An 18,049-nucleotide genomic window follows, 5' to 3' on the forward strand; every position below is an offset into this window, starting at 1 on the left:
ATTTAAATAATATTATTGTTAACAAATTCCATAATAACAAATAATTTTCTCATAAATGACAATTTGGAGGAACAAGTTTCCTTTGCATTATATCTTGACATACTTTTAATACATTCACTTAAGTAAATCTCCACACATTTAATCCCATTGGTGTGGTGATACATTTTCCAAGTTGTTAAGAAATTTACAAAGAAGATATAAATATCCTACAAAACATTAACTCTTCTAGAAGTATATTAGGAGATTTGGTGGCCATACCTATATCAATGTTATATAAATAAGTATCATGATTACTTTGTTGAATTTATGGAACTAAGGTTTGACCCCAAAAAAGTAGTAACCCAAATCCATGCTTTGTTTCCATGATCAATTGTTCTTTATTCATGCCATTGAAATGGTAGTGCAAAATCCTTAAGAGTAAATTTTACCTTCAACTATTTCTACTCATTCCTAGTAAGCCATTACAAAATATTTGTATGATTAGCCATAGCCCAATAACGTGTGAATAAGAGTTTTGTCAAATTAATGCAAACTTTCCTTAATAATCACCATTAATTCTATTGTAAATTCAATGATATCTTTCAAACTCACCATCACTAAAAATTTTGAATTAAGAGCCCCTTTCTATAGAGGAGATGAATATTTTTTTGGATGACTTCTTTAGAAGAGTGGGGATTTGTGGATTTTCTTTTTTTTAACCCAACCCATAACTTTACCCGCCTCACAAGCAAAGTAGCATATAAATCCTTTGAGGAGGAGGTTTCCCTTCAACATAAAACTCTTCCATGAAAACAAAATATCAAGGGATAAGTTGAATGTCATTGAATGTTCTATAACAAGCTATTAGTTGTTGGAATGAGGCAATACTGAGTAAGTAATCTAGGTTTAAAACTTGATATTTATAGACTCTCTTGTATGTGTATAAAGAAAAGTTATCAAGCTTCCAAAATTAATTTTCATCTACTATAAAAAGATTTAAATCAATTTAAATAATGATCAATACTATATAACTTATTTATATAATATGAAAAAAAAAAACTAGTTTCCATGATAAAACCATCCTCCATTCATCAAAAAAGATTCCTTCTCAATTCAAATCCCCACCAAATAAACCATATTGTCACCGCACTATCATGAAATGAAATGTAATTTTTTAATTTAATGTATCTGTGAGTTTAAGGAAAATATGCGATTAAAAACATCCTTGTGCAAACATAAAAGAAAGCCACTCATACAAAGTAAAAAAATATCATACAAAGTAATATATCATAATCTAATAGATGGACCATTTTAATTCAACGCATGAAATTTTCTTAGACATGGTATCTCTATAAGTTTAAGAAAAATATGAGATTCAATTCAAATCCCCACCAAATAAACCATATTGTCACTGCACTATCATGAAATGAAATGTAATTTTTTAACTTAATGTATCTATGAGTTTAAGGAAAATATGTGATTAAAAAAATTCTCGTGCAAATATAAAAGAAATCCACTCATACAAAGTAAAAAAATATCATATAAAGTAATATATCATAATCTAATAGATGGACCATTTTAATGCAACCCATGAAATTTTCTTAGACATGGTGTATCTATAAGTTTAAGCAAAATATGAGATTAGAAACATGCTTTTGATGATGGTGATGATGATGGTGGTTAACGTCCACTGAGACCAAATTGATCTATCAGATGTATAATTTTCTTAGTTTTTCATTATCTGGCTCCTCGTCTTTATAGGCGAGATTGGTGCTGTAACTTTCTTTTTTTTCTCTACAGTCTTCTAACTTCCTTTATCTTGCATCTCCTTCATCTCTTCTGGTTCTTGGGACATTGGTGTCTTAGCTTCGTGATCCATTGTGTTCGTCCTTTTAAAGGTAATCGGAGAAGAATTTTGGTGTAAGAGATCTGCTTTGCTGTTAAATGAAGATTTATTTTGTGCGGTATTCGAATCCTCATCACTATTGATGCTTGAGGGGTTGTCGAGTTCAATTTTTTGTTGTTGGGTGGGGCTTTCTCCCTGCTTGTCTTGAGAGTTGTTTCTTTCTTGCTCGATTTCTTATGATTCATTGTTTTCTCTAGAGTATTCTTCTTTGATGACAATGTAGTGTTCTTTTTGTGCTCCTTCCCACCATGCAGATCTGTGGTGGTTTTTTCTAGAAGAATTTTTCTCGGAGGCTTTTGGGAAATTTTTGGCTAGATGGCCTATCTCAAAGCAAGATCGACATCTGAAGAAGAAACTTTGATAATCGAGTTTCTGGTTCCACATATAGTCTTTACTTGTTAGGTTTATTTCAGTTGGGAATCTGGCGCTGAAGTCCATTTCCACACAGATGCGTGCATAGGTAGTTTTGGCATATTCCTCTGTTTATGGGCACCTGCAGTAAAATTCCCCAATTGCATTTCCAATGGCTTTTAGTGAGGATTGGTTCCAGAGATGCAAGGGTAGACTTGGCAATCTCACCCAAACTAGTGCTGAGGTTATTACTGTTGTTGACGGATCGAATGATGGATTCCATGGCTTCATGAATAGGCCTGATTTTTCCCAAAACCAAGGGCCAGAATCTAGAATACATTGTCTACTTTCAGGATTTTCAAAATCTACTATAAAGAAACCCCTAGCACAGGGGTAGATATTAATTTCATCAGAAATGAGAAGCTTCCATACCTTCGAGATCCAATTGTGGAGACCTGTCAGCCGCGGCCAAAAACCATTGAACCGAAAAATTAGGGCACTTTCAGAAAACTTCAAAGCCTCATCGAGTGAGGCCTGGACCACCTGGACAGTGGGAGTTGGGGCTTCACTAACGATATGGGCAGGAGCTTGCCCTCCAGAAGCAGATAGAAATGAGCCAGCAGCTATTTTCGCAAAGCTGGGAGCCATATTTTCCTTGCCTGTAGAACCCAGCCATAGAAAAAAAAAAAGCAAAAGATAAGATTAGATCTAGACCTAGCCGCAGAAGATTAGATCTAGAACCTAGCCGTAAAGAAAATTAGATCTAGATCTAGATCTAGCTGCACAAGATTAGATCTAAAACCCAACGGCAGAATCTCAGTAAGCTTTTTAATCTGCAAGAAACCCTTAGCATATTTTGATTGTATGGCCCATAAACAGATCTATGGATCTCAACCAACACCTGTGTCCAGTCCTGCTGAAGAGGTTACCGTGGCAGAGAAAATAGTCGATCAAAACCCAACTACGGTAGATCAGCCATAGAAGAACCATAGATCAATGGCAGAAGAGCCGCAAAACAAAACGTGGGAGCTGTAATTCTAAATCAAAGCCATTTCCACAGATCCTTAGAAGCAAAATCTGCGAAAAAATCGCCCGACACTGCCAAAGTGGATGCGCAGATCTGGAAAAAAGAATCAATGACATGCCGATGAAAGCGACAGGATTGGAATGAATTAACGGCAGAGCAAAGAAAACCCTCAAAACCCAGCCGCAGCAGATCAGCCGTAGAAGAACCGCAAATCAACGGCAGAAAAACTTTGAAGCTTGGTTGCACGCCGCGACAGATCAGCGCAGAAGAAATAACTAACCACTCACCCAGAAATTGCAAGCATAAAAATATTAGCAAATATAAAAGAAATCATTTCTTTTTTGTAGGTAAGCACCCACGAGGATTTGGACCAGTGACCTATCACAAGGAGTGCCTTAACAGTGCACCCATTCACGGTCAATCCAAAGCCCTGTAAGCTATACAAAAGAAATCATTTTAATTTAAGTTATGAAATATTTTTTATTTGGTATATTAAGGTTGGGTAAAACTTAAAACAAAGCGAGAGGGGAAGGAACTCTCGAAAAAAGAGAACCAAAAAATTAAATTTTAAATATTATTAATATTAAAAATTAGTAGTTATAAATACAGTGATCTATTAATTAATATAATAGAAATGAAATTATATTATAAAATTAATTAATAAATGAAATATGAATAAGTTATTAATATTATTGCTAACTAATAATTATATTAATATAATAATAATTATATTGATATCGTTAATATCAATATTAACAATATAAAAATAAGAATATAAAAATAAAGGCACATGTTTATAGGAATGTAAAGGGAGAGTAAATTAAGCTTAAAGTGGAATAAAAAGAATCATAAAGACTAGAAAAGGAATTTGAATATAAAAGACTAAAGGAAAAATGGGATGGAAAAAAATAAAAAAGGAAAATAGTTATTTCTCATTGTTAGTTGTCTTTAAGTAACTCACTAATGGGAGCCAGTCCTTACTAATCTCCAAATCAACTTCTCTATTAAGGTTTTCTAGGTGTCGTCTACAAGGCTTTCCTTGGGCAGCGTCTCTATTAAAGTTTTCTAGGTGTCGTTTAAAAGGCTTCCTTTAGGCAAAGTTTGTAGTAGTTTTTCTTTCACTAGGATTTGAGTCTCTTCAGCGATGGTTGAGATGCAAAATTTTTCAGATTTGACATGATATTGAAGTATCTTTACGTTTTCTTAATCTAAAATAATGTAAAAAATTATTAAATTAATTATATATATATATATATATATATAACTTGATTTTTTTTTGTTAAAGTTTGTTTTATAATTATTAAAAGTTTGAATAAAATTTGGATACATTTTTTTATTTAGAATTTTAATTGTGTTATAACTTACGAAATCATTTTTATTTATTAAAATTTTAATTATAGTAATTTGATTATTAAATTTCATAATTTTCAAAATTATAATAAGAATAATACAAATATATAAATTTTAAACTTATTTCATTTTTAATTATATATGTAAATTTATATAATTTTTTTATTTATATTTATATTTTTTTTTATTTATACAAATATTATATATTTTATTTTATATTTCATGTTTCTAGTATCTTTATTATTAATTTTTAATTATATGTAATCTAAATAAATGAAATGGTCAAAGGGTATATGAATCCTTTTAAAATATTACACATTCAAATTAAGAGAAAAGCAAACTATGTAAAATATGTTCTAAAAGCAAAGTATGTAAAATAGGTGATAGGTGGAACTTAATTGTGTAAGTAGGGTCATTGATATGTTTATCCCAAAAATCCAAAAAAAAAATAATAATAATGATATGAGAGTATTGATGAAAATCTATAAAGGAGGAACAAGCTTAAGGGGTAATTAAGGTTAAAATTATTTTTATGTGATGATAATAATAATCTTTAAGAAAAAAATGTCTTCCTTTAAACTTGTCCTTTTTTAATAAAATTTGTTAGACACTCTTGCAACATTTTTCAAATATTTTTTACACTTAATTCCAAAAAGCTATCTACAATATGAATAGCTATAAAAATTTGCATTCAAATATGTTCACCTCTTAGAATTTACCGAATTATATACTAAAGCAATTTAATGTTTTAAGTGTAACCTTGATTACTTTGATTACCCTAAAGTGCATAGCAAGACAAACATTGCAATGTAAGGCTAATGATGATACTTTTTAAGATATTGAATACATAAGAGTATTGATGATACTTTCTAATTTGAATGCAGTTTGAGTGGGCGTAATGGTTAAGAGCATGTGTCTTCCTAAGAGGTCACAAGTTCAAAACGAGGGGTTGATTATTGTAAAGTGCATAGCAAGACAAACATCAACTAAGGCTAATGATGATAGTTTCTAAGATATTGAATATATAAGAGTACCAATTTCTAATATATTGAATACAGTGAATCCAATAGTAGTCAAATCTTTGTGTGGAGGTGGGTCCCTTGTCCCACAAACAAAGAGACTCATACACCAATTTGATGTTTGACTTGGTTGTGACCCTATAGATAATAATAATAATCAACAAATCTTTATGTGGAGGTGGGTCCCTTGTCCCACAAACAAAGAGTCTCATACACCAATTTGATGTTTGACTTGGTTGTGACCCTATAGATAATAATAATAATCAGCATAGATCCATCTTTAATACTGATCTAACCTAATAATAATAACCAACATTAAATAGAGAGGGATCCACTTTTTTCACATGCAAAGCTGACATCATTTAAATATTTTGTATAATTATTTATTTATTTTTATTTTTAACTTAAAAAAACTACCCTAAATAAACAAAATTTCAACTTTGATGACGAACAAACACATTACTAGACACTTACACGGTCATCCAAGCTCTAGGGGTGTACGTTCGGCTCAATAATTAAATACGGAAAAATACTGGGCAATGAAGTACACGAACAGTTACGTCTTCTTCAATTTGCATTGTCTTCCACACCACACAATACATAATATCTTAACCCTGCACCAGGATCGATTGGCCCGCTCTTCACCCAATGCGACAATCACCATTTAATCTCCCGCCCCCATATTGTCGAGTTCAGATTGAATCCTGACAACAATATTACCAAAATCGTTGCGGGTGCATTCTCTTATTCCCATCGTCTCAGGGCTGTAAGTTTGAAGGTCATATTCATGAGGGAATTTAGAAACACAGCCGTCCTGGCGTCCTGTTATTTTGTCGAACCCTACAACTTTTTCTGTGTTTTTTAAAATTTTGATGACGGATGACACTGTTTTGACTGTTCTGAACAGTGAAAATATGTGGGTAGATTCTATCGCACCATTTTTTTTTAACTATAAATAGTAACAGGTCAAAACTATATCAAGATATATATTAGGAAAAAACACGGCCACTCTAGCAATGCCTGCAATATTTGCCAACATTTTGTTTAAATTTGTTCCCTAAGCAGATATTTACGATTCCGGCAAGCATGGGTAATAAATGTATGTGTCCAAATTGCACAGCTTGCAATTCCGGAAAAATGTCAAAATTCAGACTGATGTACGTATCGAGTTGCACCGTGGTCCAGAAAGGAAGACAGACTGGAGATGTTGTCAATGGTGCCATCATTCGTCTGTGGCCATATTCAGGTATACGCGTCTGAAGCTACCGGCAATATCTTCGCCTATGATTGGGTGATAATTTCCAAGTTATTCTTATGTCCAGCTTTGTGGATGGACTGAATGATGTGGAAGTCCAGGAAAGTCTAACCAACAGTAAAGTGAAACAGGTCTGTTACTGGAAAACTTCACGATCAGAGATTCTCTTTATCTTTAACTTGCTTTGTTGGAATTTAGTTTACCTCGAATAATGTTGATTTTTTTTTAATTAAAAAAGTTTTATTTGAATTTTTATGATATCTTATTGAATTTAAATCTAAATTTGAATTTAGTAACTATATTTTAAAGATCTAAAACAAAATATAAAACTGTCGAAAAAAATTCAACACATACTTTTATCATTGTAACACTCAACCATTCTTATGTGCATGTGAAATTAGAGAATACATGATATTCATTCGACTTGCCATGGTTATACTCATACTCGAAGAAGCCGTAGCATGTTGATGACCATCCTAAGAAAATGATAATTATTTCACATTTTTTTTTTTTTTTTAACAAATTATAAAGATGATGTGCACGAAAGATATGCTTTTATGACCAACAAATATGAATACTAACCTTAAAAATTTAGAGAAAACTATACTGCAAGTTTCCTTACCATGACTTGATTCAACCTATTGAATCATTGCCCCTAAATTTTAAAGGACCTGAATGTCTAGGAATATCTACGATATGGATTCCTCACAAATAAATCTTGATATTGGTAGAGAGACCATTATATTTAAAATTGGTTCTCCCCCATTATGGTTCTTCTCCCTTAGGAATAATTTTTTTATTTTACATTTTCTCCTTTGAGTACTACCGTTAACATGTGCTCTTTTCCTTGAGCATCTCTTTTCCTTGAGCATTAGCTATACACCTATTCTCGGTTCTTCTTTTATGTTGCCTAGGATGAACTTTAGGGTGTAACTTCCAACACTTAATGTTCCATATCTAGTAATGTTCAAACAAATGGAATGATTTTCTTTGTTCATGCTTTGTTTTATTTTTCTTTATTTTTAAATTACAAGAGAATTTAATACTCCCCATTTATTCGTGGAAGATGTTTGGCCCTACTAAGGGGTTATCAATTAAAAAGGTAGGAATTTAATCCAAATCAACATCAAAAGCCTTAGAGGTAGGAGAGGGAACTTATTTTCTTTATTTTCTATTTCGAAGCTACCTATATAGGATTCTTTTTTATTTATGATTATCCTCTTCATTTGGATCATATATTTTTTTCTAGAGGAATTGATACTATTGAACAATCATCATTTAAATCATATTATTGTTAACAAATTCCATAATAAAAAAATGTTTTTTTCTTAATCCACAATTTGGGGGAATAAGTTCCTTCTGCATTATATCTTGACATACTTTTAATACATTCACCTAAGTAAATCTCCACACATTTGATCCCATTGGTGTGGTGATACATTTTCCAAGTTGTTAAGAAATTTACAAAGAAAATATAAATATCCTACAAAACATTAACTCTTCTGCAAGTATATTAGGATATTTGGTGGCCATACCTACATTAATGTTATATAAATAAGTATCATGATTACCTTTTTGAATTTATGGAACTAATGTTTGACCCCAAAAAAGTAGTAGCCCAAAGCCATGATCTGTTTCCATGATCAATTGTCCTTTATTCATGCTATTGAAATGGTAGTGCAAAATCCTTAAGAGTAAATTTTACCTTCAACTATTTCTACTAATTCCTAGTAATCCATTACAGAAGATTTGTATGATTAGTCATAGCCCAATAACCTATGAATAAGAGCTTTGATAAATTAATGCAAACTTTCCTTAATAATCACAATTAATTCTATTGTAAATTCAAGGATATATTTTAAACTCACCATCACCAAAATTTTTGAATTAAAAGTATTTTTCTATAGAGGAGATGATTTTTTTTTGGATGACTTCTTTAAAGGAGTGGAGATTTGTGGATTTTTTTTTTTTAACCTAACCCATAACTTTACCCACTTCACAAGCAAAATAACATATAAATCCTTTGAGGAGGAAGTATCCCCTCAACACAAAACCCCTTCATAAAAGCAAAATATCAAGAGATAAGTCGAATGTCATTGAATGTTCTCTAACAAGCTATTAGTTTTTGAAATGAGATAATACTATATAAACAATCTAAATTTAAAACTTGATATTTATAAACTCTCCTATATGAATATAAAGAAAAGTTATTAAACTTCCAAAATTAATTTTCATCTATTGTAAAAAAATTAAATCAATTTAAATAATTATTAATATTATGTAACTTATTTATATAATATATAAAAACAAAATTAATTTCCATCATAAAAGCCCTCCTCTATTCATCAAAAAAGTCAGGAATTCAAATCCCCACCAAATAAACCATATTGTCACTACACTATCAAGCAATGAAATGTAATTTTTTAACTTTATGTATCTATGACTTTAAGGAAAATATGCAATTAGAAACATCTGTGTACAAATATCAAAAAAAGTCATTACAAAGTTAAAAATATCATATAAAGTAATCTATCATAATCTAATAGATGGACCATTTTAATGCAACCCATGAATTTTCTTTAGACATGGTATATCTATATAAGTTTAAGCAAAATATGAGATTAAAAACATGCTTTTGCAAATACAAAAGAAATCATTTTAATTTAAGTTACAGAATATTTTTAATTGGTGTATTAAGGTTGGTTATAAAACTTAAGACAAAACGAAAGGGGAAGGAACTCTTCAAAAATGAGAACCAAAAAGATAATAAATTTTAAATATTATTAGTATTGAAATGAGTGGTTATAGATACAGTAATCTATTAATTAATATAATAGAATTAAAATTAATATTGTAAAATTAATTAATAAAAAAATATGATTAAAATTATAAACAGAAAAATAAATATAAATTTTAAATTAATATAATATTAATATTGTCAAATTTTATTAGTATAATTAGTTAAGGACAAGTCTCATTAATAAAGCTACCGAAAATCCTTAAGAGTAAATTTTATCTTCAACTATTTCTATTAATTCTTAGTAAGCCATTACAGAAGATTTGTATGATTAGTCATAGCCGAATAACCTATGAATAAGAGTTTTGATAAATTAATGCAAACTTTCTTTAATAATCACAATTAATTCTATTGTAAATTCAAGGATATCTTTCAAATTCACCATTACCAAAATTGAATCTTTTTCAATAGAAGAGATGAATTTTTTTTGGACGACTTCTTTAAGGGAGTGGGGATTTGTGGATTTTTCTTTTTCTAACCTAACCCATAACTTTACCCACCTCACAAGAAAAGTAACATATAAATATTTTGAGGAGGAAGTTTCCCTTGAACATAAAACCTCTTCATAAAAGCAAAATATCAAGGGATAAGTCGAATGTCAATGAATGTTCTCTAACAAGTTATTAGTTGTTGAAATGAGATAACACTATATAAATAATCTAAATTTAAAACTTGATATTTATAAACTCTCTTATGGGTATAAAGAAAAATTATTAAACCTCCAAAATTAATTTTCATCTATTGTAAAAAAAAATTCAATCAATTTAAATAATTATTAATATTATATAACATATTTATATAATATTATTAAAAAAAAAAAATTCCATCATAAAACCCCTCCTCCATTCATCAAAAAAATTCATGCTTAATTCAAATCCCCACCAAATAAACCATATTGTCACTGCACTATCATGCAATGAAATGTAATTTTTTAACTTTATGTAGCTATGGGTTTAAGGAAAATAGGCCATTAAAAACTTCTTTGTACAAATATAAAAGAAATCCATTACAAAGTTAAAAATATCATATAAAGTAATATATCATAATCTAATAGATAGATGGACCATTTTATTGCAACACATGAATTTTTTTTAGACATGATATATCTATATAAGTTTAAGCAAAATATGAGATTAAAAACATGCTTTTGCAAATATAAAAGAAATCATTTTAATTTAAGTTACGAAATATTATTTTAATTTAAGTTACGGAATATTTTAATTGGTGTATTAAGGTTGGTTATAAAATTGAAGACAAAACGAGAGGGGAAGGAACTCTTGAAAAATGAGAACCAAAAGGATAATAAATTTTAAATGTTATTAATATTAAAATGAATAGTTAGAAATACAGTTATTTATCTAAAAAGATAATAAATTTTGAGTATTATTGGTATTAAAATGAGTGGTTATAAATATAGTAATCTATTAATTAATATATTAGAATTAAAATTAATATTATAAAATTAATTAATAAAAAAATATGATTAAAATTATAAACAAGAAAAATAAATATAAATTTAATCTTGAAAGTTATTTAGAGGAAGCAGGATGTGATGGCACGATCTTAGCTGGGATAGTCATCATCCTTCTTCTCTATGCTCACGATATTTTTCTTTTCGCAAGGTGCCCATCTGATCTTGATAAGAAACTCGGGCTTCTTAAGGATTTCTGCACTACCACGGTTATAGTCGTCATCCTTCTTCTCTATGCTGGCGATATTGTTCTTTTCGCAAGGTGCCCATCTGATCTTTATAAGCAACTCAGGCTTCTTAAGGATTTCTACACTACCATGGGTATGACTGTTAACATAGACAAAACAAAAGTTATGATTATCAAAGTGTATTCTTACAAGTACCTAGGAATTGATATTCATCACAAGCTCAACTAGAACCATAGCATTGAGAAAAGGATTAATGGGGGGTGGAAAGCTTATTTTGGTCTTGAAACTAGTTGTAAAACAACAAACCTCGTAATGTGGGATAAAAAGAAGTTCCTCTTTGAAACTTTAGTCACTCCGGTTATCTTATATGGCTGTGAGGTTTGGGGTTGCACCATCTCCAGAGAATCATGGAGAAAGATTGAGTAAATCTAGAAGCGTTTTATAACTTATAACTTGAAAATTAAAAGTAATACACCCTATCCTATTCTCCTTATAGAAGCAGGTCTTTCCCTATTGAGAGCCTAGCTATGATTAGGTTTTTGTTGTACAAGCACAAACTCAATAACATAGATGATCATAGACTTCCTAAGCTAGCTTTAAATTCCAGCCAAAACCACCTAAGGCTCAATCGGGGGTGGCATAAAGACACATGGGCCTGGTTAAACTATTGGGAGATTAATGAGAATGATGCATTGCAAAACATAAATAACACTAAAGATATTGTTACTTCTAACTTCAAAGAAAAAATGTGGTGTGAGAAAGATTTAGAGACTAAAATAAAATTAAGTTATTATAAGGAGGTCATCAACCCCACCCTAGAAGATCAAAAGTATCTCTCTATTTTAACTAGCTCAAAGAAGAAAATTAATATAGCAATGATTAGAACGAATTCTCATGAGCTCCATAGTGAAACAGGTCGTTGGGCAATTCCTAAAACGCCATGGATGGAAAGGATCTGCCATATATGTGAGAATAGGAACATCGAGGATGAAAACCACTTCCTCTTAGAGTGCCCCGCGTATAACCACATTAGATCTCAGTTTCACAATCTTTGTTACAACACTGACCTTCCTACCCTTTTACAATGTCAAAATTATAGTGAGCTCGGGAGGCTTCTCTCCAAGCTTTTTGAGCATAGGAATAAAATCTTAAATCAAAATAATAATTTGCTTCTTTAGGTCCGATAGACCAATGTTTGGTCTCAGCGAACGTTAACCATCATCATCATCATCATCATCATCATCATCATCATCATCATCATCATCATCATCATCAATATTGTCAAGTTTTATTAGTATACTTAGTTAAGGATAGGTATCATTAATAAAGCTACTGAAAATTAAAGCTCGCAAGAATATATATATATATATATATATATATATATATATATATATATTTCATATTAAAAATTAAATATAAAAAAAAATAAAAAATAAAAATTAATATTATTGTTAATTAATAAAAAAACTAAATATAAAAAATATAAAATATTATCAATATTATTGTTAACTAATAATTATATTAATATATAAAAATCATAAAAAGACATTTGCCTCCTTAGGAGGAAAAGAATTTTCTCTGCAACCTGGAGCCTCGGCTCCCACCCTTCTGCGAGATCCGCTCTTCGCGGGCTCTGAAGCCTGCGGCTGTGCTCGCTCTCTGCGGCATCTGCTCCCTGCGGGCCTGCCCGCAGAAGGCCTGGTTCTATTCTGCGGTCGTCAGTTGAAGCATTGTCCTCTGGCTAGGGTTGGGCTTCTGCTGCGTGGCTGCCCCTGTGGCGGCCGGCATCAGGCCAGATCATATGGAGACGCAGGGTCAATCCACGGATCTGCCCTCTGATCCTGCCTTTGATGCTTTCAACCAGCTTCTGGCCGGCTTGCCTCCGAAGAAAAGAAGTGATGCTTCAAAATTCGTTAAGAAGCTCGATGAAATTCCTGAGATCTCTTTGCCTCCGGAGACCCCCATCCAAGTAGCTTTGTCTCTGGCTGATCGTGGACTCATTGGCCAATTCACGGGACTTTGGCCCTCTCCGAAATCTACTGAGCAATGGGTTAATAGGAACTGGGCGCCTCTGATCAAGCAAAGTGTTACCTCATACTTTCTTGGGCGAGGGTATTTCCTTTTCGAATTCACCTCCAAAGAAGACAAAGATCTGATCTTCCAAAATGGGCCGTATTTCATGGGCCCTCAGGGCCTCTACCTGAACAAATGGACTCCGGACTTTGACCCGGCGGTCGATGTTCCCAAGGCTGTCTCGGTGTGGGTTCGTCTCCCAAATCTGCCAGTTCATTGCTGGAACTGGGACTCCTTGAAGCACATTGGCAACTCCCTCGGGAAATTCATAGATCGGGCAAACAACAAGGATCAGTACGACTGTGCCAGGATCTGTGTAGAGGTAGATCTAGAGGTGGGTCTACCAGAGGCAATCAAAATCAAAGTTGGCAGCTGGTCTCATGTGCAGATCTTGGATTATGAACAACTGCCATTCAAATGCAGGAAATGTCACGTTTATGGGCATTTTGCCAGAAACTGTCCGACCAATGCAGAGCCAGAGAAAGGGAATGAAGAGGGTTGGAACCAAGTCAAGCGAGCAAGAACCAACCACAAAGGGTAGAAACAGGGTGGACCCTCTGGCAAAGGCTATCTCCAGGCTAATGTCCAGCGTCCCCCTCCCAAAAAGGCGCAAGAAAACAAATTTGATCCTCTAAGCCAGCCGACAGAAGACACTCTGGAGATAGAGACCCAAAAACCAGTCTCTCCAAGTAAAGGTACTCCCTCAGCTTCCCCCAAAGAAGCTGAAAACCCCAAAGGCATGACTTTAGAGGATGAGGAAGAAGAGCAGGAAACTGATGAGTCAGAAGAAGAAGGAGAAATAGGAGAGTCCCAAACCTCGGTAAGAAGATCTACAAGAGGCTGTAAAATAGACAAGGAAAAAAGAGAGCAGCAGACCTACAAAGACAAGCTACAGGGTAGCCAGCCAACTCTGGAAAAACTGCTAGCCTCAAAGCCCAAGATGTTGAAAAATCAGCCCCAAGGCTCCAAGGGAGCCCACCAGAAACATAAATAATGAAGGTCATCTCCTGGAATTGCAGAGGTATGGGGAGTAAAGTTAAGGAAGAAGCCATAAGAAACTTAATAAGAACAGAAACTCCAGACATACTTCTCGTCCAGGAGACCAAGCTGGAAGACAAAGTCTTCCTGCAAGCAAGCAAAAATCTGTGGTTTAAAAGTGAAGCAAGAGCAATCTCTGCCAGGGGTGCCTCGGGAGGGATTGGTACTCTATGGAACTCCAATAAATATGCAGTCATCTTTGAAGCGAGCAACACTCACTGGTTGCTGCTGAAAATGCAGAATCTGGACACTAAGGAAACCTTCAGCCTCTTCAATGTATATTCTCCAGTTAATATCCGGGAGAAAAAGGATTGTTGGGACTCTATAAGACACCAGGCAGACTTGACAAATCTGGAAAATACAATCATCGCTGGAGACCTCAACCTCACTCTTCATTCGACTAAAAAAAGGGGAGGAAGTGCAGTCCGAGATCCGGCAAGGGAATGGGCGGAGGATCTTTTGCAGGATTGGGACTTGCTGGACATCAAGCCTTCATCCGGTAAGTTCTCTTGGTCTAACAAAAGAGTAGGTCCTGGCCATATTGCTGCCAGGCTAGATAGATTTTTCATTCAAAGCTCTTTCCTGTTACTTGGTTTAGAACCCAGAATGCACATTCTTGCTAGCAGCGTCTCGGATCATAAGCCCGTAAAGCTAGAGCTCCTTGCCCATCTAGATCTGGGCCCTATCCCCTTTCGATTTAGTCCCCTCTGGGTCAAGGAGCCTCTTTTCATGCAAACAGTCAAGGACTGTTGGAGCCAGCCTGTCAAAGGTTCACCTTTCTTCATCTGGGAGGAAAAGCTTAGAAGGGTTAAAGGAGTTCTGAAACGTTGGGCCAAAACCCTGTCCAATCCTGTAACAGAAAGGAAAGCCATTAAAGCCTCTCTTGTCTCTCATCAAACTCATATGGAGAGAGCTACAGTCACAGAGGAGATGTTAGATCAAGAAACTCAGCTGCAACAGAGCTACCATAAGGCCTGCTTAGCTGAAGAAGAATACTGGAGATTAAAATCTCGAAACCTTTGGCTCAAAGCAGGGGACAGGAACACGGGTTTTTTTCACAAGCAAGCCCAGGCCAGGAAATGCTTCAACACTATTTCTGAGATCAAGGAGGATAATGACACGCACAAGGAATTTGCAGACATTAAGAAAGCAACCTTCTCTCATTTCCAAAACTTGTACAGTGATGATCAGGATTCGCTCCAACACCCAGAGTTGCTAGACATTATCCCTCCAGCAATCTCTCCTCGTATGAACGGGATTCTAGAGGCCAAAATCACTAAAGAGGAAGTTAAAAAGGCCCTCTTTGACATGGATCTGGACAAGGCCCCGGGGCCAGATGGCTTCTCCGCCAGGTTCCTCCAAGTTTGTTGGGCGATTGTTGAAAAGGACCTCCTCAAAATGGTACAAAAGTCTCAAAATACTCAGAAAATAGGAGGCAGCACAAACTCCGCTTTCTTAGCCCTCATTCCAAAGGAAAAAGGTGCCAACAACTTCAGCAGATTCCGCCCGATCTCATTATGCAACACTGGGTACAAATTAATCACCAAAGTAATTGCAAATAGACTGAAGCCTATTCTTCCTAGAATAATTCCAGAAAATCAAGGAGGCTTCATCCAGGGAAGGCAGATCGTGGACAATTTCACTCTCGTTCAAGAGGCAATACATTCAAGTCTTCTCCGAAAAGAACAAGGTATGGTGATCAAACTCGATTTAGCAAATGCCTTTGATCGAGTAAATCATAGATTTCTTTTAAAAGTCATGTGCAAGTTTGGTTTTGGAGCAAATTTCATAAAATGGATCCGGGCATGCATCTCAGAGCCATGGATTTCCCCTCTTGTAAATGGAAGAGCCACTGATTTTTTCAAAGCCTCGAGAGGACTTAGGCAGGGGTGTCCCCTTTCCCCTCTGCTTTTTGTCATCCAAGCCTCTGTTCTCAGCTTTCTGTTAGACAAAAAGATGCAAGATCAAGAAATTAATGGACTGTGTATTGCAAGAGGGGTCAAAAGCATAAACCATGCCTTATTTGCGGATGACACACTGCTTTTAGGCAATGCCACCCTTTCCTCAGCCTCTAAGTTTAAAGTTGTTTTGGATGATTTCAGTGAGGCCTTGGGCAGCGCTGTTAACAAGAATAAATGTCATATCTTCAGCTGGAACACCTCGCCCAGGATACTCTCTGCTATATCTAGATGTCTGGGCTTTGCAGCCTCCTCTTCCTGGACCTCTTTCAAATATTTGGGCCTCCCTGTTTTTCATAAGAGACTTACAATCAAAGACTGGCTCCCTCAGCTTGAAAAATTCAAGTCTAGGATCCAAACCTGGGGCTACTGCTGGCTCAACGCTGTTGGCAAGTCTGTCCTTATAAAATCCGTGCTCTCCAGCCTCCCCCTATTCCAATTTGTTGGTCTTCTCACCCCGGTAACCATTCTAAATAAAATGGATGAGTTCATGCGCAGGTTCTTCTGGAAGGGCGGAAAACAGAATGAAAAGAAAATTCCTCTCATCAGCTGGGAAACCATTTCCAAGCCACTGTGGGAAGGTGGATTGAATTTTAAAAATATATGTCAGCAGAATGTGGCTATGGCAGCAAAGACTATCTGGAGGATCATTGCGCCCAAGCCTGGCTGGGCCCAATTGGCTCTATGGAAAAAATATTTCAGAGGACCTCGTTTAAGCTGTTTAGAGAATGTGATCCAATTGCCTAACTCGCCTTTCCTCAAGCTGTATGTCAAAGCAGCCCCTTTAATCAAAGCGCACTCCTACTGGATCCCTGGAAATGGCAGAAAGATCAACATCTGGACTGACAAAATAATGAATATGGACCCAATCGAAGACAGAACCTCCATTAGAGAGTTGCGTTACTGGATGGACAGAGAAGGGTTGTGCACGCTGTGGGATATCTCTCTATGGTGCGACTCGGTATGGGCAGGCTGGAAACGCATTGAGGTGCCGCCCCATCTGCGCATTGAATGGTCCACGTTGCTAGATCACCTCCACGGCCTGGCACCCACCCAAATGAGGAAAAAAGATTCGAAAGGTTGGGGACCGAATGACAGAGGATACACTGTCTCCATGGGATATATCAAGCTAAACGAGAGGCCTTACGTTCCCCCTGACCCAGCACCTTGGCAAGGAGTCTGGCGCATTCCCTCATGGCCCAAGATCGACTTCTTTGCTTGGCTACTCTGTCATGGACGAATTCTAACGTATGACATCTTGCAAAGGAAAGGATTCCACGGGCCATCCATATGCTCGTTGTGCAAAGAAAACGCAGAAACAGCTGTCCACTTAATTCTTGAATGCAAGTTCTCCAAGCAAATCTGGTTCTCCTTCACTCACAATTTGGATCCCAACTTCCTGCTGCCTTGTTCCACTGCTGAGCTTTTTTCTAATTGGGCAGTCAGATACCCCGGTCCATCTCCTAAAAATCAAGTAATTAAATCAGCATGGGCCATCCTTCCAAAGATTATTTGTTGGCAGATTTGGCTAGAACGCAATAGAAGAATTTTCAGAAGCACTAATCAGAACAACAAGGCCTTAGAAATCAAAATTAAATGCCATATAAAGGAGTGCTTGACTGATATTAAAGACGATT

The 18,049-nt window shown here is 34.8% G+C and overlaps 1 protein-coding gene across 1 annotated transcript; it reads left to right on the forward strand.

Annotated features, from left to right (window-relative positions):
* The first annotated feature begins 13,144 nt into the window (after positions 1-13,144).
* On the forward strand, positions 13,145-13,957 carry LOC149261822 (uncharacterized). The gene has a single exon (XM_089371263.1). It carries the CDS (start codon positions 13,145-13,147, stop codon positions 13,955-13,957), a length of 813 nt encoding a protein of 270 aa, XP_089227389.1.
* The last annotated feature ends 4,092 nt before the right edge of the window (positions 13,958-18,049 follow it).

This window comes from Pinus tabuliformis, chromosome 6 (assembly GCF_031772625.1).
Source record: "Pinus tabuliformis cultivar Carrire ecotype Pingquan chromosome 6, CPIR1, whole genome shotgun sequence".
NCBI lineage: Eukaryota > Viridiplantae > Streptophyta > Pinopsida > Pinales > Pinaceae > Pinus > Pinus tabuliformis.